This window comes from Choristoneura fumiferana, chromosome 3, assembly GCF_025370935.1.
Source record: "Choristoneura fumiferana chromosome 3, NRCan_CFum_1, whole genome shotgun sequence".
NCBI lineage: Eukaryota > Metazoa > Arthropoda > Insecta > Lepidoptera > Tortricidae > Choristoneura > Choristoneura fumiferana.
This window is the reverse complement of record NC_133474.1, coordinates 3,359,359-3,381,695: the sequence shown is the minus strand read 5'-3', so window position 1 is coordinate 3,381,695 and position 22,337 is coordinate 3,359,359. Positions and strand designations below refer to the sequence as shown.

Below are 22,337 nucleotides of genomic sequence, written 5' to 3'. Positions count from 1 at the left end.
GGGCCCTATACCACGAAACGAAGTGCAAAACTCCAACTTCGTATGTTGCCGTCTCGCTGACGCTTATGTCATTTAATACGCGAGTGAAAGGGACGGTGCGATACGAACTTCGATTTGCGAGTTTCGCAGTAGCCCCACTGCCTGTGTATGGTGAATGGTGTATTGGTATATGTGTATATGCTTTGTATATGTAAATTTTATATTTATTTAGTTTGTTTAGTCTGTGGTACTATCAAGTCAAGCTAAAGAAGACGTAAACGTTCGCTTCTGCTGCGTTTTTTTATATTATAATAAGAGTTATTTACTTCAAAGCTTACTGCATTTATCTGCAGTAATGAATAACATGGAACTAAAACTTTTCCCTTCAATGGGATCGGAGGACAACTGGAGAACCCAATCCTTCAGACAAAGCGTTGTGTCGAAAATGTAAGCGAAAATAAATTTTGCATTAATGCAATAATTATTAATGTTCAGCAAGTTTTTCTGTCTCTGTTACTAAAGATTATGAAACTAATTTAATAATATATGAAACTATACATGTGGTTTTACATTTCAGAGAAGAGGTGATCCAACGCTCAGGCATGCAGGTGGCAAGGAACAGTAGTGAGATGGAAAACCACGTCTTCATGAAAGCAAAGACCCGGGAGGAGTACATGAATATGGTGGCTAAATTGATTCTACATGTGCGAGAGATGTGTAAGTCATTTCATATTTGTTAATGAGTCAGTAAGATTTAGATAGATACTATTGATCAAACCAATTGATTCGTAAGCCATTGTGGAACCTTTTCACAGAAGATGTCATAGTTATTATTCAACTTCAACTTTGTCAGTCATTACTCATGACCAAGTGTACTGACCAAGGATTGCCGTGAGATGTATTTGACTGCCTTAGACCTACTTTTGGACATTCAAAACTTCTTCAACCAACTGTCTCTTTTGGAGTTGTATTATTTTAGTGGCTGTCTGTATTAGGGCTGCTGTGGCTTGCTAAAATTGCTGTGTGGTCTGTTGTCTTACTACAGAAATAACTGATTTTTACGCATTGAGTGTGATTTGTAAGTTACATTAATCTTTGAAAATTTCTAGATATTAGGACCATTGACACGGAATAGATAATAGTACAAGTACCATGGATTCAGACATTTCCAACAAGACTGTTGGAACAGACGTTGGAAGGGTGTGTCTTTTTCACTTGTGAAATATTTGCTGCACAAGTTTACTTGTTGGTTCAATTTTACCCCATGTTGTGGGGAGATGTTTTGGGAGTTCTGTAAAAATCTTAAAAAACTCATAGCACACTTCTGCCTAACATAGTTTTTTGTCTTATCTATCCAAATTAAGGTTCTATTTCTCCACTCTCTGTTAAGTTCTTAAGCACCATATTGTATTTTTGTTCATAAAAAATCAACTGCCATCTAAGAAATGCCCCAATGCAACAGTCTGTGTAAAGTAAAGAATAATACTGCTATCTTTGATTTGAATCAAACACAGTTAGGGACTGTTTCACCAGTCATTGATAAATTATGTTTAATCTTTATTTGGACAAAACCAACAGTTTCAAGCCAATACAGTATTTGACAACTCCTGATTTTGCCATATCTTAATATTATTCTGAAAATATAGATATACAGATAGTGTTTAGCGAAGAGAAAATTTAAATCGGTGGAAAATTGGATTTATAGTGATTTTTTGAGAAATCTATATACCTGTCTCTTTCTCAAGCGCTTTTCTTTATGCAGCAAGTATGGTGGTACTGGCATATGACGTCACATGCCAGTATGTCTTTCTCGTCTAATCATGATTTTCAAACCTTTATAACTTTGTTATCTGTAAAGGTAGCTTAAAAATTGTTTCTCTATTCGATAACAGGCATTATTGTGTAGTTTAAATTTATAAAACATATACAAAATGGTCAAATACCGTATTATTTAACTGAGTCAGTAATACCTACAATAACACACTCTCATGTGTTATTATAGGTATTAAGGACTGGTAGAAGTATAAAAGTTAAATTAATTCAAAGAAATCCTTTTCAGCCCAACCAAAACAAAATCAAGCACCAAACATGCAAGGACCCAATCAGAATCAGGGCGGCCCCAACCCTCAAGTGCAGAATCAACAGGGCCAGGGCCAGCAGGGCCCCAGCCAGCCCGGCCTGGCCCCGGATCCTATAAATGCCCTGCAGAACCTCGCCTCCCAGGGAACTAGAAACCAGATGATGAACATTGGTCCGCAAGGTAAACAAACGCTTTTAAACCTATGTGTTACTGCAGAACTATATTGTACTGCATAATTATTAAAATTAAATAGATAGGTCACTCTTGTATTATTTTGACATGTTTCAGACCATTCCATGGTTCTTGGGTTGATCAACTACTTCTTGTTGTTATTCTGTCCTGTCAGCAAGGAGAGAGTTTAATAGAAAAAATGTTGAGTCATATTATACTAACATGCTTATTAGATGACCAATTAGAAGGGGCTTAAAACTACCACAAACTTATGGTTTAAAGAGTGAGTCAGGGGACTAACTATAGCAACAAGAGACAAGAAAAAGTTGATCAACCCCTTTATCAAGGTATTGTACTGTATTTGAAATGGGCTACTCTCTTATCCACCTTTTGCCTTTAGAGGGTAGTAGAAGAGTGAACAAGAACGCGCCTTTTGCATTCAACTATTTTGATGGATTGAAATGGAACATATAAAAGTGGACAAAAAAAAACAAAAAAGGCAAAAATTTACAGTGTTGTGTTGTTACCAGGTCAAATGCAGCAACAAGGCGTGATGGGCCCCAACCAAGGTATGGGCATGCAAGGCCAGATGGGCCAACAGGGGCCCATCAACTCGCAGGGACCCCAAGCACAGACAGCCACAAATCTGCTCCAAACATTGAACCAGAGGCCACAACTCAACATGAATCTCCAAGGGAAACTAGGTAATGTGTCATTCATCTCATCTCGGCCTATACCTGCTGGCACAAGCTTCTCAGAATTTGTTTATCAATTTGTGCAGGTAATATTTCAAAGTATCTCATCTTTATATATTTCTTTGATACCAACCACCAAGTAGATAATATAACAGAGACACCACCTAGTACAAGCAAATGGCCCCCTAAACCCTAATACTGGCTATTCAACTGGCTATTTTACTTTCCTTTGATTTTCCAATAGATGGCACCAGTGAGAACACAAATAACACGATATGTTATGCCATCTAGTGAGACATTAAGGATACGGTAAACTGACAACAACCAACAAGTTTACCAACTGAGCCTAGACGAGTAGAGATACGCATGATGTCTCTGTCTTATTTACGTTGTTAGAAGAGAATAACATGTTTCTCACAAATAGTTTCGCAAGCGCGGGGCAAGCCCAGCAAGCGCATTCCAGTTATTCGCCATCTAGCGTCACAATTGCAAAACACTACGAAAGCCTCATAGCTGAAATGTAGCCACATGTAGCCTATACTTTTGTATTCTCAATTTATGTGTTTCTTATCTTTAAATAAGGAGTCGAATTAAGTTTGATGTGAAATTGTGTTTATAAAATATGCTAGTCTTTATTTTAATCTCAATATTTCTACTTAATTCGGCTTCTTCACATTTTATAATTTACAAATGTTAATGGTAGTGCCATCTATTGCTGTTTTTTTGTATTAAATATAGCTTGTAGGGGTTGGTAGGCCATGATACCAACTTTGTTTGCAGGTGGCGCCATGGGTATGGTCCCAAACCAACCCCCCATGGGTGGCATGGGGATGAGCGGCATGAATCCCATGGGGAACCAGATGCAGGGGCAAATGGGGCCCGGCATGCAGGGGCAGATGATGTCTAACATGCCCATGGGATCTAACATGCAAGTCGCCATGGGGGGCAACAATATGCAGTGCAACCAAGTGGGGATGGGGCAAATGCAGCAGGGGGGTATGCAGGGGCAAATGGGGGGACAGATGGGTGTGTATTTACTAATTTGCATAGTTTTGATTAACTTTTGTACATATGTGTTGTAATATTTAATTTGATTGTATTGCAACTGTTAAAAATTTATAATGTTCTAAATTATATGGGTCCCCAGGCAAATTCCAACCTAAGCAATTGATGTCTATTCCGACTGTCTATGGGGGAGGCTTATGTTTATGTCCAACAGTTGACGTCTGATGATATATTCTGTTTGAAAAAATTACTTTCTACCAAGTTTCTTGGGGCGCGTTCTTCTTAGCAATGATGGTCTTTTCTTTACGGCCTACTTGCAGTGTTAGTTTTTTGATTACGGAACCCGCATTTTCTCACAATTCGCACTAGGCAGTTTTTTTTTTTAATTTTTTGTATATTCTGTTTGAACAGGAGGCATGGGTAATAACCCCATGGTGAACATGAACATGCTGCATATGCAGTCGCGCGTGCCGCCCAAACAGGACGTGGGCATGGTCGGCTACGGCGCGCGCGCGCAGCCGCCGCAGCAGTTCCTGCGCCAGAGTCCCTCGCCCTCCGCGCCCAGCCCCAACATGCCCGGGCCCAGCCCCGTCTCCATGGGTGAGTATAGGGCCACTAGGAGTCACATGGGGGCTACAGCGCGCGCGCAGGCGCCGCAGCAGTTCCTGCGCCAGAGTCCCTCGCCCTCCGCGCCCAGCCCCAACATGCCCGGGCCCAGCCCCGTCTCCATGGGTGAGTATAGGGCCACTAGGAGTCACATGGGGGCTACAGCGCGCGCGCAGGCGCCGCAGCAGTTCCTGCGCCAGAGTCCCTCGCCATCCGCGCCCAGCCCCAACATGCCCGGGCCCAGCCCCGTCTCCATGGGTGAGTATGGGGCCACTAGGAGTCACACGGGGGCTACACGGTGCGCCCGCGCAGTCGCCGCAGCAGTTACTACGCCAGAGTCCCTCGCTCTCCGCGCCCAGCCCCAACATGCCTGCCATTGCCCGGGCCCAGCCCCGTCTCCATGGGTGAGTGGGGGGCCACTAGGTGTCACATGGGGGCTACAGCGCGCGCGCAACCGCCGCAGCAGTTCCTGCGTCAGAGTCCCTCGCCCCCTGCACCCAGCCCCAACATGCCTGGGACCAGCCCCGTCTCCATGAGTGAGTGGGGGTCCACTGGGGGTCACATGGGGGCTATAGCGCGCCCGCGCAGTCGCGACAGCAGTTCCTGTGCCAGAAGCCAAATGGATCTTGGCTTCCTAGTAGAGGATCCGTTTTAAGCTGCGTTTCCACCAATAATGTGCGAGAATGTGTTGCGGGGAATGTGTTTTTCTTTAACCAATAGAAACGCTTCATTTACCTAGCCTCGCTCTGCTCAGCTGTTTCCACCAGGGATGTGCTATGCAAGGCGAGGTAAATAAAACGTTTCTATTGGTTAATGAAAAATACATTCCTCGCACATTATTGGTGGGAACGCTACTTCAGCACAACATTCACTCAACTGACAGAATCAACCAAGAAAAGGCCACTCCTTTTTTTTATTTCACCAGACACATTCAGTGGTATGATAAAATGTACTGTAACATGAATGACATACCTATAGTGTAATCACCTATAGTAATGCATATAGGTGATTTGATCAAATCTTTGAACTGGTTCAGTGAAATGACGTAAGTGTTTAAAATACCTAGCTAGATGCTAGATATAACATTTCACTCTCGTTTCGTCACTGTGGGTGGCCTCACGGAAACCCGGATTTTTAATCCCACGGAAGAAATGTATAAACAAATTTTCGTCATTGTCAAAGTGACATTTCAGGTTATTTCAAGGTATGGGCCCGCTAGAAATATTATATAATGATCTGTTGTTGCCATGTTTTTTTCTATTTTCGATAAAAGAACCGTTTTTACGGGAGACAACTTACAAGTAGTCTTTTGACCGAGAAGTACTCGGACCGGAGTCCATCCTTTCATACAAAAATGAACGAAAAACAACGGAAAACGTAACAATGAACAACAACAGTAAAAATATAACAACAATGTCGATAGTGAAAAAAATAACAGAACAAGAGTCACTGGTAAACGATTACGAATTCAGTCTCGAATGTTAGTGCATTGAGTGACGTCTCGCGTCAAGCGGCCTACAGCTTAAAAACCCGTGTGTAATACCAGGACAATAAATAAATTAAGCATACGAAAACAGTACTCTCTTTTTAAATTGATATACCAAAGCGTAGTAAATGCCAAAGTAAAGATTTTCATCAGTAAATTAAAATATTTTATCTTGATTAAGAAATAGTTTTTTAATGGGAAGTCGATTTCTGGCAAATGTGGAAAGAATAATATCTTGAATTCTGCACCTTTGCTTACATTTTTTCCATGGGATTAAAAATCCGGGTTTAATTATTGGCTGTCGCCTTTTAGAATAATTTCTCGCGTGGTCCATAATCCTTGATGATGATGATTGTGCAGGCGTGATGGGGGGCGCCCTGCCCTCCCCAATGGGCGCGCTGGGCTCGTGCGGCGTCGGCGTCGGCAGTCCCTCCTCGCATTTGCAGCATCACCAGCCGCAACAGAGGTAAACTATTCTTTTAACACGCTTATTATTAATTACTATGTTGCCCGCGACTCCGTCCATTTATAATATTGGTGGGTTACTTTTACTTTTAAATAAATGTTTGTCATCAAATCTTGGGAATAAAAAAACAACTGTGCCAAATTTCATGACTAGTAGCATTATTTTGAACTCAAAATAAAAGTAGTTTACCGAATTACTTGTCCAGCTGTCATTCGTACGCTCAAAGTATGTTTATCTATCAAGCTTTGCTTAGTTTGGGACGTCAATAATCAATTCGTGGTTTACAAACTTTTTTTTAGCTTGCCCTGTTTATTTATTTGGGTCAAATCTTGGAAGCAACTCACACACACACACACTCACAACCCACTTCCTATGGTCGGATTGACTTGAGATTTAGCATACTTATGTAAATCTGGTGACAATACTATAATCTGATAGTGATATTCTGGTGTTCCAGCCAGGATCGTCTCCGCTGGACGGAACTTCTCGACGATTAATGGCATCGACTTGAAATTTGGTACTTGAAATGTTTAGATGACAATGCAAGTGCAGTCAAAAAGCAGAATCAGAAAACATCTTGTATTAAAAATGTTTTTTTTTTAACAAAAACTTATTAATATTCACAGGGTGGGCATGAATATGGTGGCGTCCCCTTCGTCGTCATTGAATACCCCCCTGGGGGCGGGGGCGGCGTCCCCCGGCGGGGAGGAGGCGGCCTATCGCGAGAAGGTCCGCCAGCTCAGCAAGTACATCGAACCACTCAGGCGCATGGTACATCGCATGGTCAGCGAGGGCGAGAGTGAGTCAACAGTAGACTTACGATCAATCAATTTTTAGGGGCTGTTTCACCATCCATTGATTAGTGTTAACTAACGGTTAAATGTGATGCCATCTCCGTCTATTCGAACAAAACAAATGGAGACGGCATCACATTTAACCGTCAGTTGACACTAATCAATGGATGGTGAAACAGCCCCTTAGTGTTGTTATTCTGTCCCGTAACTCAGGAGACACTTCATTAGAAAAATGTTTGCAATGCATACTATTAGCATGCTTAGGAGATACGCCATGAAGGATTTGCCTTAAACTGTCACAACTCTTAACTTTTAGTGGATTTGTATGTACCCTATAAAATCATACTTTTAATAAGTAACTCAGGTGACGTTACCATGGCAACAAGCTACACTAAAAAGTTTGGGACTTGTGGCAGTTTTAAGGCAATGAGGGCTATCGTTTTTTGTCTCACTAGATGGCGCACTGTTGCGTGAGGTTTTTAAGTGTGGCTTTCAGTCTGTTATTACGGGCGTTAAAACAAAGTTTAGATTAAAATCATATTTAAAACACCTTAAAACCGTACCATAAAAATATCCAGCAACCACAGTGTTGCTTAGTCCCGTTTTGTTCGGAAAAAAGGGAGGACAAAAGTTTCCGAAAGACAAAACTGTCTCAAAACACAGACATTCATTGCCCCGTAACGCATAATTGCCATAATTAATTTCAGGTTATGCAAAATATTCACAAAAAAAATCTTATTATAAATAAACCCGCGTAGCTCACCCAAAAACTATGAGATTTGACATTTCGGAGACCTCACGCTACACTAGCGCCTCTAGCGGCGAATTCATTCGCGATAGCCCTCATTCCTTCATGGTTCATCTCCAGAGTCCGGAATTCTCGTAGCCATTTTGAGCTGTCATAGGGACTTATCATTTATCGACTACCGATTATGTACATTTTATCGATGCATTATGCGAAGATTAAAAGTAGAGGTAAACAATTATTATTATTATAAATAATGTGGATTTCTTAAGCTTTTTTAAACATTTTTCGAAAGAAATTGCATCAAGAACATAAGGACTAAAACAGACTTTGAACATGAAATTGACAAATGTTATACACTGAACTGAAGCGATTTCATGTGAAATTGTTACCTTATATTTTTTCATTTTATTCATTGCAAATCTCTATTTAATATTTTCAACTACTCAGGGGTTTTTATTAAAAAGATCGCTCTTTAGCGATAAGGCCGCCTGTTTAGTTTTTAATCTTCTTTAATATGTTGGTTCTATAATGCATCGATAAAATGTACATAATCGGTAGTCGATAAATGAGAAGTCCCTATGACAGCTCATAATGGCTACGAGAATTCCGGACTCTGTTCATCTCCTAAGCATGCTAATAGTACAATAAACAAGGTAATAGTAATACATCGCAAATATTTTTCTAAGAAAATGATGATCTTACTGATGTCTCCTGGGTAAAGAATAACCACACTTAAAAGTTGATTGACCGATCTAATTCTAACATGTGTGTAAACTATTATCAATCTCACATTTTCTAGTAAGTGTTTATTAGCGTGCAGAATAAAACAAATATAAGGTATACAGCAACATCTTAATAAACATCTTATTTTATTAATATCTTATTTTTTATTTGTAACGTGTCTGTTGTATTTATTTTTTTCTTTTGTTTTTTATTATTATTATTATTTTTCCTACCTTTTTGGACATTGTGTAGTTCTAAGTTTTCGTTTTATTTGGTGTGTTTTTGTTATGTGCATTGTATTTTTTTTCAATGTGGCAATAAATGTCTTTTTATTTATTTATTTATTTTATTTAATAAACTAACTGTAACACTCCTGCATAAGGCGACAAAGACGATATTTAAAGGTTACCTGGAACTGGAAGAGATCGCTCTGAAGCGATAAGGCCACTTATTGCTTACCTTGTAATTTTCTCTCTGTGTACCTGTTTTCTATATCGCTTACTATTTGTGGTGTACAATAAAGAGTCATTGTGTAGTATTGTATTTTTACTATTCTTCTGACAGATAAATATTTTTTTTATTTGCATTCAGACGTGGAGAAACTGACGAAGATGAAGAATCTCCTGGACATCCTGTCCAATCCTAACAAGCGGATGCCTCTGGAGACTCTTATCAAGTGCGAGGTGGTGCTCGAGAAACTGGACTTCAAGAGAGCAGACGGGCTGGGGATACCAGCTTCTGGCAAGGTAAATGGTCATTCATCACATCGTCATCATCATGATTCATGATTTTGAGGCGATGGACGATAGGTGTTCGACTGCTCCAATATAATTTGTTTGTTACCTATTCTATTATTGTTAAAACATAATCTTTGATTGTTGGTCTGAGTTTCGTGCATCGGTCATTACTGTAATGTCATGTAAACATTTTTAAATAAATAAATACTTAAATACTATTAACTAAGCGCGTAGCTCCCTAGGGATGGTCACAGACGAATTTTTCACTATGTCGTAGGTGGTAGCTAATATTAAGACATTTTTTTTACAGGAACAAATATTCAACCCACTGTTGGAGGTAGTAAACAACTGCCTTCAGTCTCCGCTCGCCAATCATACGCTGAAACGCACGTTCGGCTCCACGCTCGAGGCCCTCAATGGTCCGGAAATCAAGTATGGCTACCAATTATATTTATTTATTTATCTTTTATATTTAGGGTTCCGTACCTTAAAAGGGAAAAATGGAACCCTTTTAGGATCGCTTTGTTGTCTGTCTGTCAAGACCCTTTTTCTAAGGAATGCGTCTCAGGAAAGGAAGTATCACCCCTTGAAGAAGTGAAAAAAATCTAACTTCAAAGTCAATGCAGTGAGGGCTAAGAGACAGGCGAAATATAATATGGCTAGATGGCGTTAGTGTCGTGAGGTTTTTTTGACGTTACGATACTAACGCCATCTAGCCATATTTCGCTTGTCTTTTAGCCCTTATTAAAAAGATACAGTCATTAAAAAAGTTATTTCCGGACCAATCAACTTTTTAGTGTATATTTTTCTGTCCTCGTGACTTAAGAGACACCAGTGATACACTTTGTTAGAAAAATGTTTGCAATGTATACTATTAGTATGTTTAGGATATGAGCCATGAAGGAATTGGTTTGAAACTGCCACAGCAGGGCTACTACGAAACTCGAAGTTCGTGTCGTGCGGTCCCTCTCGCTCTCGTATTAAGTAGTTTAAGGGGCTGTTTCACCATCCATTGATTAGTGTTAAGTGACGGTTAAATGTGATGCCGTATCCGTCTATTCGAACAAAAGAAATAGAGACGGCATCACACCTAACCGCCAGTTAACAATAATCAATGGATGGTGAAACAGCCCCTAAGTGTCAGAGGGACCGCACGACACGAACTTCGAGTTTCGAGTTTCGTAGTAGCCCTGCTGGTCCCAACTTTTAGTGGATTTGTACCCCATACAATCATACTTTTAATAAGTCGTTCAGGCAGGAGACGCTACCATGGGAGCAAGCTACACTAAAAAGTTAAAATTTGTTATGAATGTAGCTCTTATAGCAAAACCGATAAATAAAGTCTTAAAAAACTAAACTTGCGTCTGCCTATGTCAGATCACAAACAAAAAAAAAGCTTCAGAGACTGGTGAATCAGGCTAGTTAGGTCACCTAGATTATAATAACTGATATTATTTATGTCAATCAACTTTTATAAGACTTATAGTGTTAGTGTTGTTATTCTGTCACGTGACCCAGGAGACAACAGTGATACAGTTAGTAGAAAAATGTTTGTATACCTACTACGAGCATGCTTAGGGGATAAGCCATGTAGCAATTGGCTTCTTACTGTCACAACTCTTATTTTTCGGTGGATTTGTACCTCATAAAATCATATTTTCAAATAGTGACCCAGGGGACATCATGGCAACGAGCCACACTTAAAAATTTGATTGACACATTAACCAATTTTAAATTTTCAGAAATCTTCCTCCGCCATTAAAAGTAACAAAACCAGAGGAGCCTACTCAGGAGATTCCTGATGTTCTGCAAGGAGAAATAGCGAGACTAGACTCAAGGTTTAAGGTAAATACAGTTTCTCGTAACGATATGAATACCATCGCGCTGCATCCTGGACCATGCCTATATATGTCCCACTGCTGGGCACAAGTCTTCGTTCAGATTGAGAATGCTTGGGCTGTAGTTCCCACGCAAGCTCAGTGCGGAATGACAAACTCCTAATGGAATTCTCGATAGGAGCATTCTTGAGAGGTCGTAGATCAAACCACTAGGTTACTAAAGCTCGTTGCATCTCATTCTTCATTTTGTAAAATTTAAATGGATAGTGTAACGTTTCCATAACCATATATAATTTCATCTTTTGTAATTTTTTTTAGTTAACCTTAATTGTTTTTATTAGTAAAATTCCTTGTTTTACCATCCATTAATTAAATTTATCTGACGGCTAAATGTGATGCCGGTCGCTGTTAGTTTTGTTCGAATAGACAGAGACGGCATCACATTTATCCGTCAAATAAAATTAATCAATGGATGGTAAAACTGCCCCTTAGAAACGTAATAGAACTGCCAAGTTTTTTGAGACACATTTTCTTGGCAATAATAATCTTTCAGAAGGAGCTTTTAGATGACCTACTTGCAGAATATTTGATTTTGATTTCCAATTTAGAGTAACCACACCAACACCTGCTCTTTGATCCAGGTATCCCTAGAAACGATGCAGCTATCCGGCGGCAACGGCGCGATATCTCTCGTCGCGTCGCTCGACGACGCGCGTCTGCCGTGCGTGCCGTCCGTGCACGTGACGGTGCCGCGCGGGGTACCCGGCGCACGCGCCCGCCCGCCTGCGCCCTAGGGGGCAGAAGCACCACTCGCACGAGTTCCTCGCGAGGGTCGAGCGGGCTATGGACGCTCGGTGTGCGAGGTATGTCCACTTTACAAGGGGTGATCTACAAATTACGTCACGAAGCTTTTGATCATTTTTATGTAGACGAGGGGGCCTGGATAACCTTATTGACTAGTATAATATCTTAAGTAAAACTCGAAAACACGCAGTTTCTCAGAGATAAGACCAAGCTAGACGTATAAACCTAGCCTAATCTAAATATAAACTAACATTGCGTAAGATGGCGCTTGGCGAAAATATTAAATTTTCCAGAACATATTGAGTAAACGCTTTAAATTCTAACTGCTCGAGTTTGTGTATAGAAAAGCTCGCATCACGCAATGAATGAACTACTATGATTTTTTCGATGTGTTCTAGTTTCGGTATTATTTATGTATGCTGATCTTCAAAGAAAACACTTTCACGGTCGCCCACAATATATATTAAGCTTATATTTGGAATCAAACCTGAGAAACACATAGTTTCACAAAAAATAGTACGTCTTCACTTCAGTCCTTTTCCATTATTATCGGTTACTCCATCTCCCAAATTCCATCGTCTCATTCGATCAAACATTCAACACATCACGTTTACATTCTTAAAAAAATACAGACACTTATTATTTTATAATTTATTGCAGATTACCGAAGAGCTGTTCAGTCGGCCAGCTCCTAGACGCGTGGGAGATGTCGGTCCGACAAGCTTGTGCACCCACGCCAGTAACATATACTCCCGTTCCCGCCCTAGGGTTGTAAACTACGCCGTATAGGCGCCGTCCCTCAAATAATATTGCTCCAATGATGAAAAGTGTTTGACACCACGTATCAAATTGATTGTCAAAGCTTGAGGCTGACCAGGAATATAAAAAACCTGACGCGAGGGCAGCACTTCTACGTTTTATATTGCAACATTCTTTACACTTGCTATACGATACTTACCAGTCATTTTGACAACGGTGTCGGTGATGTTATTTAAAGGAATATTTTCTAATCCCTCTAGACTTTTTCTATGACAAATACTTTTATACTTGTGTATTATTTTCCTTCCAAAGCTATGGATAATATTCGGCATTTTAACGCACAAAACGACAAAATAACACTTTAAAATACCACGCGCAAACAACTTTAAGCTTTGACAGCAATAGACAGTTGACATTTGAATTTAGTGTTACCAGTGCAAGAAATTAGTTCTATTGGTTTTCCGCAATATGTTGAGGTTTTTTATAATTCTGGTCAGCCTTTAATAATGAACTGTGACGTCACTTTTTAGGCAACTCGAATGACCATTCATTGATTTATATTTAAAATCTATTAAGGATATTTTTTATGTTTGATTAAATATTTATCTAGTTTTATGGGTTAAAATTAATTCGTATTTCTTAGAGTCTAGAGATCTTAGAATTATTGGTTAATTTAACGGTGTCAAATGCCCTGTAGTTACTTTACACAAAATCACTAGTGACATTAGAGTAATATTATTTTTTGCAAAAAAAACATTGGATACAAACACAAAGCACTCGTGTAAGAAATGGAAAAAGCACACATTCGTATCATTTAGCGTATCGTATCTCTGTCGCGAAGCACCGACGAACCATGATCGTCACTTTGGACGCGAAAACATGCGATCATGCAACATGCAATACCTATTACGTCGCGATCCATGTTGTGTCGTGTATCTTAAATACCCTATGAGTTCAATTAAATACCCAAGTTGATTGAACTAAACTATAGTGCACCTAGACTCTAGGTGCACTTAAAACACGCGTGCTCGATACGCTAAGATGATACAACACACCCTTGCTTATTTTAGCGCACTTTTTTCTAGTAATTTTTTACTTTAACGAGGCACAAGATATATATAAACTTCACTATCCTTCGCTGCCACTTGCTGTTTGAAGACCAATTAACTTGGTTGGTTACTCTGTTCCGTGACTCAGGAGACAAGAGTGATACTGAACAGATACATAGAAAAATGTTTCTAATGTATTAGCATTCTTAGGAGATGAGCTATGAACTAATTGGCTTATAGCTCTCACAACTCTTAACGTTTGATTTATACTTGCGTGACCCAGGAGAGGTTGAGGTGCCATGGCATCGAGCTACGTTTAAATATTGATTGACACTTGACCTTTCCTATAAAATTGACAGAAGACATACAGTGACAAGGCACTAAAGTGTGAATATATCTTTCACCTCGAATTTATTCGAGCATTCGGCCAAATAAATGGTTTGCCATCCTAAAGTGGCATAACGTTTTGATGATAGAGGAAGCTCATGTTGCTAACTCATGAGTGCTTTGTGGATTTAATTTAGGTATATGCGCACATAGCGTTGTAAAAGTACCATGAAGTGTATGAAGTATATGATCATTGATCACTATGAAATGTAATAATTGATAATCGGGTAGTTGACTCCTATTAATTAAATTTTTTCATTTATTTATTATTGAAAAAAAAGATGTCTGCCCTATGTTACCACCAAAAAAAAACCGAACACCAGGCGAACGAATTAAATGGTTTACCAAATTTATTAAATAATCCACAAATGCCAGAGAGCGAATTAATCCTGTTTTGAATGGTTAGGTTAAGAGTTGGATCAAGTCGCGAAACGCCTAAACTAAGCAGAACAGAAGCTCCGCTATGCGGAGCTTTGCTAGCTTCTCTCATAAATTTTACTGATTAATCGTGGTTACTACCCAATTATCAAAAGTCATTCGGGTTTCCTCGACAAACATCGGAATAGTGAAACAAACAGATATATCAAGGGGAAATAAAATAGCGATATTTTCATGCGATAACCGAAAGTATTTTTAAAATATTATGGACTTTAAATGTCAGGAACTTTTATATCATTGACAGAGTTGTTGACTACACAATTTTAAATATGGACGATATCAAAAACTATAATTCCTGTCTTAGTTAAATAAATTATATTAGAAAAGGCTTTGTCCTTGATTAAGAGTGAAATTTTATTTTATTGTTTTTTTAATTGAGAGTTAAGTTTAATAAGGTATCGAATTAAAATGTTTCTATAAGGGATCCTCTTTTTTTTATTAAAGCCAGTATTTTTTTATAGACGTGATATTTTTCTGTGATAATTTAATATTTGTACAATACAACCATTTTCCAATTTTATGTAGAATAAAACAAAGCTTGCGGAACGATTAATTCTGAGAAAAAAATATTCGATAAAGGGTTAGTTGCATCAAAAATGACTACGGCCTGACAAAGATGTTCTCAATTCAACCGCATGTAGAGCAACTGTGAAAAAACGGCAACAAACTACATTAGTTTCTGCTCTAACTTGGTAACAAAAAATAAGGTGAAAATAAATATTTTTAGAATTTTTAAGCTGCCACTAATTTTTCATTTATCATTATCCGCTCTCTCTGTATTTTCGATATAGCTATCTCTCCGATGTAAATCGACGTCTACCTACGAAATTGCGAAACAGAGGGTTTCTTGACAAGTGAAATATCGCTAGAGGGCGTTAAAATCGACAGGTCCGTTTGACGTCACAGACTTGCTTGCGATTGGCTCCTTTAGTTATTTAACCAATCAGAAACGTGACACAAATCTCAAAGTTGTCAAACGGACTTCGAGATACTGCGCCAACTAGTCTCAACACAGAAACACAAACAAAACAACTTCTATAATCAACGGCCGTTATGAAGTAAATGCTGACACGTTATGATTGCGCCCAAGTAGTTGAAGAAAATACTGACAGTTGAAAATACATACTGAAATATAGATGCACAGAGAAACCAGAAAAATAAGACCGGCACTGGGAATCGAACCCAGGTCCTCGGTATTCCGTACCGCGTGCTATACCGCTACACCACTAAAGTAAAAATTTGGAATTGAAATAAAAAATACAAAAAGATTCCAAAAACCAATCTTAATACTGAGAGTTGTTCGGAATTAATCTTCTGAGGCACGCTTGTCATATTTCCAAAATAAAATGCAAAAATAAACCAACACATTAAACATTAGAAAAAGTATAATTTCCGATTTCATTTGTTTTCAGCTGTTACTGTCGACCTCGTTTTTTTACATTTTATTATGCATGTGAAAGCAATCAACCGGATAAATTACATTAATTAGTTATTAATTTATTGAATCTCCATGAAATGGGATCAATTTAAATCATGAAACAATAAAATGTTCCGATCCCTAGAGGTCCCTAAGGTATCATAGACGATGTTGTAAGTGTTTTAAAGTAACTATTGTTGATAATAAATGTATTTGTAAAAAAATATTTTCTTTTTTATTTAGACAAAATACCTACAATTGATTAACAATAACGTTTTTTTTTTTCGTTTAATGTATGATTTTAGCTAACAACAACGAAGCGAATTAGCACTTTGTATTATGTACCTATACTGCTGTGAGATCGGTATATCAACGGTAAGTTTTACTTTGACAAAATAAGACTAGGGATATCAGCAGTAGGCCTTTGGATCTACTGTGAAGTACTGTGTTCATCTGTATCAAAACGTTCACTGCACGACAACGTCCACTCTATCACAATTCTGATTTTATCGAAATATTACTTACTGTTGGCCTAAAGTAGAGACGAGTGGAAGAAAAAAGGGGAGGGAGGCTTTTGCCCCGCAGTGGGACACAAACCTAAATAAATAAATAAACAACTGTACCGAAATGTCCAAGGAATCTATAATAATGTCCTCAGAACGTCCACTGTAACAGAATGCTCACTTATCTAAATGCCTATTATATTAAACATGTAAGTTGGATGACAATGAAAGTATAGTCAGCAAAAAAAGCTTGTACTTGTTAAAAATGAAAATTTTAACAAACTTATTTTACTAATTAATGGGCCAATCAACATTTTAGTGTAGCTTGTTGCCATGGTAACGTCTCCTGAGTAACTTTTTAAAAGTATCATTTTATGTGGTACAAATCAACTAAAACTTGGGATTTGTGACGGTTTTAACCTTTTCGACGCCAACGACTCTATACGCTCCACGGCTCCACAGGTTCCACGCCAACGACCTATATATACGTCCATTACTTCAATACAAAAGCAACCTTTGTTCAATTGCGTTAAGGTTCAATTTTAGGCATTGCAATATAGAAGCTTGGCATATGGGTGATGTCTTTTGTATTTGACGTGGCGGCGAAAAGGTTAAGGAAATTCCTTCATGGCTCCCTAAGCATGCATTTTTCTAAGTAAGTGTATCGATGTTTATGATGAATAACAACACTAAAAAGTTCATTGACCATATGGATAGGGTGAGGAGGGATTGCTTAGAGGCATCAAGATTAGGTACGTATAAATGAAACTACGTCATTTTCATCAGGCCTTTATTCGAGTACAGCTACAAGGAGAACTGGTACAGGCTTGCGCGCGCGCACGGCCCGCGGCGGCGCGCGCTGCCGCAGCACGACCAGTGCCGCGCGCCGGGGTGCCCCGAGTGCCCGTGCCCGCAACCTGACAGACACACATACATTTATTACTGTGTTCACCCGCGGCTTCGCACGCGTAAATCATAAGATCCAACAGTTGAATAGATATTTCCGTATTTTACTAAATTGTCGTGGGAATCGTGACGTTGCATTATTAAACAGCCGTGAAATTTCATAACTATACCCAGCGGATGAGATTTCGAAATTTTATCCCAATCCGTGGGAATATTGGGATAAAAAGTAGCCTGTGTGATATTCCAGCTATCACATGAAATGACCATAAACAGATGACCAGGTAAAACAACAACACAAATCCAAACAGATTTCAACCAAATCCGTCCAGCCGTTTTAGCGTGAGGGAGTTACAAACATACTTGCTCGCTAATCCTGCCGTCCTGCCGTGAAGCAGCAGTGTTTGCACTGTTGTATTTCAGTAAGACAACCGGTGAAATTACTGGCACTTGAGGTATCCCATCTTAGGCCTCTAGGTTGGCAACGCATCTGCAATCCCCCTGGTTGTGATCTCTTACCATCAGGAGACCCACTTGCTCGTTTGCCATCCGGTCGAATAAAAAAAAACACGCACACACATACCTACAAACTTTCGCATTTATAATATTAGTAGGATTTGGGTCAATCAACTTTCTAGTGCGGATGGTCTCCTGAGCTACTTATTAAAAGTATAATTTTATGTGGTACAATATTATAGTACAATTCAACTAAAAGTTTAGGAGTTTAGATAGTTTTAAGGTAAAAAAAATCCTTGATGGCTCATTTTCTAAGCATAATAAGTACACCTTTTTTCAAAATTGAGATTTTAATCTCAAAATGTAGAGCTCACAAAGTACTATGACTTACCACTGAATTAAATAATTTGGAAACAATATAAAATGTATTTTTTTATCTTTTAAATAAATGGTAACCATAGTAATTGTTCGTGATGACTAACATTCAAACCGCTATAACTCAAAAAGTTGCTTAGGTGACTAGACACGTTCTTTCCGTGGACCCTTCATACATTGTCAACATTTTTCTAAGCAAGTGTATGACTGATAATGTCTCCTGAGTTACGGAACAGAATAACACATAAGTGTTTTTTTTTTTGTTACCTTTATATCCGGGCATGTGTCCCGGGCAGGCACAGCGCGCGTCCCGCCGCCCCCCGGACGAGCAGAACGCGCAGCAGTGGAACTGCCCCGAGTGCGGCGCCGACGCGCGCACCGCGCACTGGAATGGACTGCCCTGAACACCGCAGCATTTGAGAACAATACCTCACACTATGAATAGAGTTAGACGAAAAACAAACCGGCCATGTGTATATCGGACTCGCGCACGAAGGATTCCGTAGGTACTACCATTATCTATACAAAATTAGACATTAGCAAAAAACACGTTTGTTGTATGGGCAGCCCCCCTTAAATATTTATTTTATTCTGTTTTTAGTATTTGTTGTTATAGCGGCATCAGAAATACATAATCTGTAAAAATTTCAACTGTCTAACTATCACAGTTTATGAAGTAGGGAAGGCTGGGGTCAGTTGGAACGTTTTTGATAAAATTGAGTATTCCACCCTAATTTCCTACCAAACTGGTTTCTTGAATGGTGTCAGTTGTTGTACTGAATGTTGTCAGTGCCTGGTGACAGACGGACGGACAGCGAAGTCTTAGTAATAGGGTCCCCTTTTTACCCTTTGGGTAGGTACGGAACCCTAAAAAAACAAACGCCACTTTATGTCTATGGGAGGAACCAAAAAAAAATTTTAAACCTAAACTTTGCACAAGCCATATACTTTGCTAAAAGCCTTAGACCTCGTACGCACTACTGGTTAACCTCGCGGTTTTAGCGCGCCGTCTCTTTCTCAAGCAATACTTTGAAGAAGGGCGGTGCGCTGAAACTGCGTGATTAACCGCATACCTACTGAGAGAGAGAGAGAGAGAGAAACATTTATTTACACATATTCGATACACGTAGACGTGTACGAGTGCTCGTCACTGTCTCAATAGTTGACATCTTCAACTTTACGTACTAGCAATAGAGATGACAGCTGGGTGTCATCTATTGGGTATTACCGTGTCGAGCACGTAAAGTTGTGCGTTCTTGCACTTACTTTGACAGGGTTGTTGTTGAGTGTGATGGCGAAAAGGTACGCGCCGGGGCTCGGCGGCGTCACAGTCAGCCCGTACAGGCCGTCGCCGCGATCGGAGACCTTCGCGCTCTGAGGGCGCGCGCTGGAGTCGCTGCGACGAAAGTAGCCTGCCACCTGGCCAGGGAAAAATCATGGTGTTCTTCTTAGAGCTGGTGGTCACTTGTCGGATGTCGGATTGGGATTTTAATCCGATGTCATGAAGATGTAATGAAGCTCTTGTTTACACTTGTCCAACACCGATTTTCTATAGAAATTACCGACATATGACATGAAACGGAACCGACACCCGGCAAGTCATACATGGTGGTCATACACCTTTGGCCTCATCTGCACTTTTCATCAGGTGAGATAGGGTTCAATTTCGGGTCAGTATTATGTAAAAAAAACCAGGTGGTAATTCGGCGTTCTATCCGTCGCCATTCTTCTCTCTGGAATGCTGTGATCCTCGCGAAAAATCTGTTATAGACGACTGGGAAAGGAGGACCCAGACAGTACCGGGCTTCACATCCCAGCCTATATACGTCCCACTGCTGACCACAGGCCTCCTCTCAGAATGAGAGGGCTTGGGCCGTAGTTCCCACGCGGGCCCAGTGCGGATCGGGAACTTCACACACCATTGAAGGCAGCATCTTCGCAGGTTTGTGCAGGTTTCCTCACGATGTTTTCCTTCACCGAAAAGTTAATTTCAAATGTAGTTTCGGACATGATTTTCGAAAAACTCACGAGGTGCGGCCCGGGGTTTGAACCCACGATCCTCTGCTTCAGAGGCCACAGGGCAAACCACTAGGCCACCACGGCTTTTCGCGGGCTAAAAAACCCGGCTGCACACGTCCTCAACTCCTTGGAGCTTGCTACGGGGATTAGAGGGTTGGAGGTGTTAACTTTCACAACTAAGTAACGATTAATTATCACTCGAAAGGAAAACACGTCCCCTGTAATAAGTATGCCATCCATGCTGATTGCAGCTAAGGCTAAGCGATTAGAAGAGCTCTAATAAAATGATATGCGTTTATGTGGCTAATCTAGACCAGTTTGACTGTGAAAATACAGGCAAATCGCCTAAGTTTGTTCACACTTTGCGTGTAGTTCTGCTCTTCCGTATTATTCAAACGTGGACATAATGCAACAGCTTATTCTCGCCATTCAGGGCGGTTTTTTGTCGACCATTATGTAAGTTTCATGGTGATGTATACCTGTTCTCCCCCGCACCAGATGCGTTCCCCGCTGCTGTCTCGCAGTTCCAGTGTCGCTTCATGCGGACAGTCTACCCTGAGATCTTGGAAACCTGTCGACAGAATGTATAATCCTTAGGCATTTAAGTAAAATAAAAAAGTTCAGCAGTCGAGTAAAAGAAGTGTCTAGGTTTTCTACTCCTTTCGGTGGAGAGTTCTTCCGCCAGATTTTTGACGCCTTGATTATGACCTAGTGTTATTTACTTTATTTATATGCTAAATAATAATTTTCTTTCTTTCTCAATCTACATTACATTACATAAAATCACACCTCTTTCTCAACGGGGTATAGACAGAAACTACGTCCTTCCACTTGCTACGATCAGGATCGTATGCCAGGGCATACAACTCTCGCTTCCTCTACACATCTAAGTATCTTTTCATGCATGCACGTCGGTTTAGAGTACTCCTGACCCGACCTTTCTTCGGAACGTCCTCATTCTATCGTGGTACGTTCGTCAAGGCCTTCCTCTTCCAACGTTCCTTCACGCTCGTCTTATAAATCTGCCTAGTCAATCTGGTTAAAATAAATGGTCCTTCCAGCGTCTAGGTACACAACATAAGGCAAGGTACCATCAGCCAAATAAGTGGTCTATCAATTTTTAAACAAGTTCCTATCAAATGAATATGTCGCTAAAGTCGAAATTTCAAGTTGACAGACACGTCTATTGGCATTATTGTTTTATGACATGCAAACGATTATCAACTTTAGGGTGGTAGACTATATATTTGGCTGATGGTACCTTCAGTATTGACGACGCAGCGTTCAGGATCGGCCGCGTGCGTGAGCAGCCTGCCGACGAGCGTGGCGTCGTGCGCGGCGGGCGCGGCCGGTGCCAGCCGCAGCTCGAGGGGCGCCGGCGCCGGCGGCAGCTCCGTCAGCCGCTCCAGCCGCCGCAGCACGGACCCGTGGAGTGACAGCAGCTCGTGCTCGCGCCCGGATGACAGCAGCTGGAAAATCATCATCAACGATCTCGGCATATACAGTGTGGAAAAATAAGTCGGGCCCTGGAGGGAAACTACCTTAAATCCTTAACTTGGCTCATTCCTTTATTTTTAAAAGAAACAAAACTGCATTCAATGATTTTCTTAACTCGCTTGCCTCGCCCGGGACTTGAACCAACTTAAATAAAAAAAAATACTATACTAATCGATAAGATTATTATTCAGGATAACATTTCTCTAACGAAGATTTGGCCTAAAAAACAATAATGATCGTAAAATCTAACATTACCTTTATTTTATTATCAATTTGTTACACTAAAATTATTTAACTGATAAATTGTTCGAAATGAACAGTAAGTACTAGGTAATGTTCATTAAAGAACTTGTGTACGACCATGTACGACAGACGAGAGTAAGACTAAGGGGCTGTTTCACC

At 40.1% G+C, this 22,337-nt stretch overlaps 2 protein-coding genes across 4 annotated transcripts in view; one reads left to right on the top strand and one right to left on the bottom strand.

Annotated features, from left to right (window-relative positions):
- The first annotated feature begins 231 nt into the window (after positions 1–231).
- MED15 (mediator complex subunit 15) lies at positions 232–15,186 on the top strand. Its single transcript, XM_074085245.1, is given in 14 exon segments — positions 232–426; positions 557–696; positions 2,039–2,239; positions 2,761–2,934; positions 3,706–3,951; positions 4,342–4,662; positions 6,383–6,488; positions 7,115–7,287; positions 9,345–9,499; positions 9,801–9,922; positions 11,233–11,335; positions 11,970–12,083; positions 12,085–12,191; positions 12,793–15,186. Coding segments are annotated over 14 exon segments (2,169 nt in total). The 5' UTR covers positions 232–334; the 3' UTR covers positions 12,908–15,186.
- Positions 15,187–16,828: 1,642 nt separating this feature from the next.
- LOC141426382 (E3 ubiquitin-protein ligase TRIM45) overlaps positions 16,829–22,337 on the bottom strand; it is a 29,250-nt gene continuing 23,741 nt past the window's right edge. For all 3 annotated transcript variants that reach the window (XM_074085247.1, XM_074085248.1, XM_074085246.1), the window contains 5 exons: positions 21,700–21,907; positions 20,918–21,009; positions 19,686–19,838; positions 18,687–18,819; positions 16,829–17,602 (listed from right to left, as the gene is read on the bottom strand). In XM_074085247.1, coding sequence (XP_073941348.1) covers positions 17,490–17,602; positions 18,687–18,819; positions 19,686–19,838; positions 20,918–21,009; positions 21,700–21,907 — 699 coding nt within the window. In that variant the 3' untranslated portion in view covers positions 16,829–17,489. The remainder of the gene's footprint in view (positions 17,603–18,686; positions 18,820–19,685; positions 19,839–20,917; positions 21,010–21,699; positions 21,908–22,337) is intronic.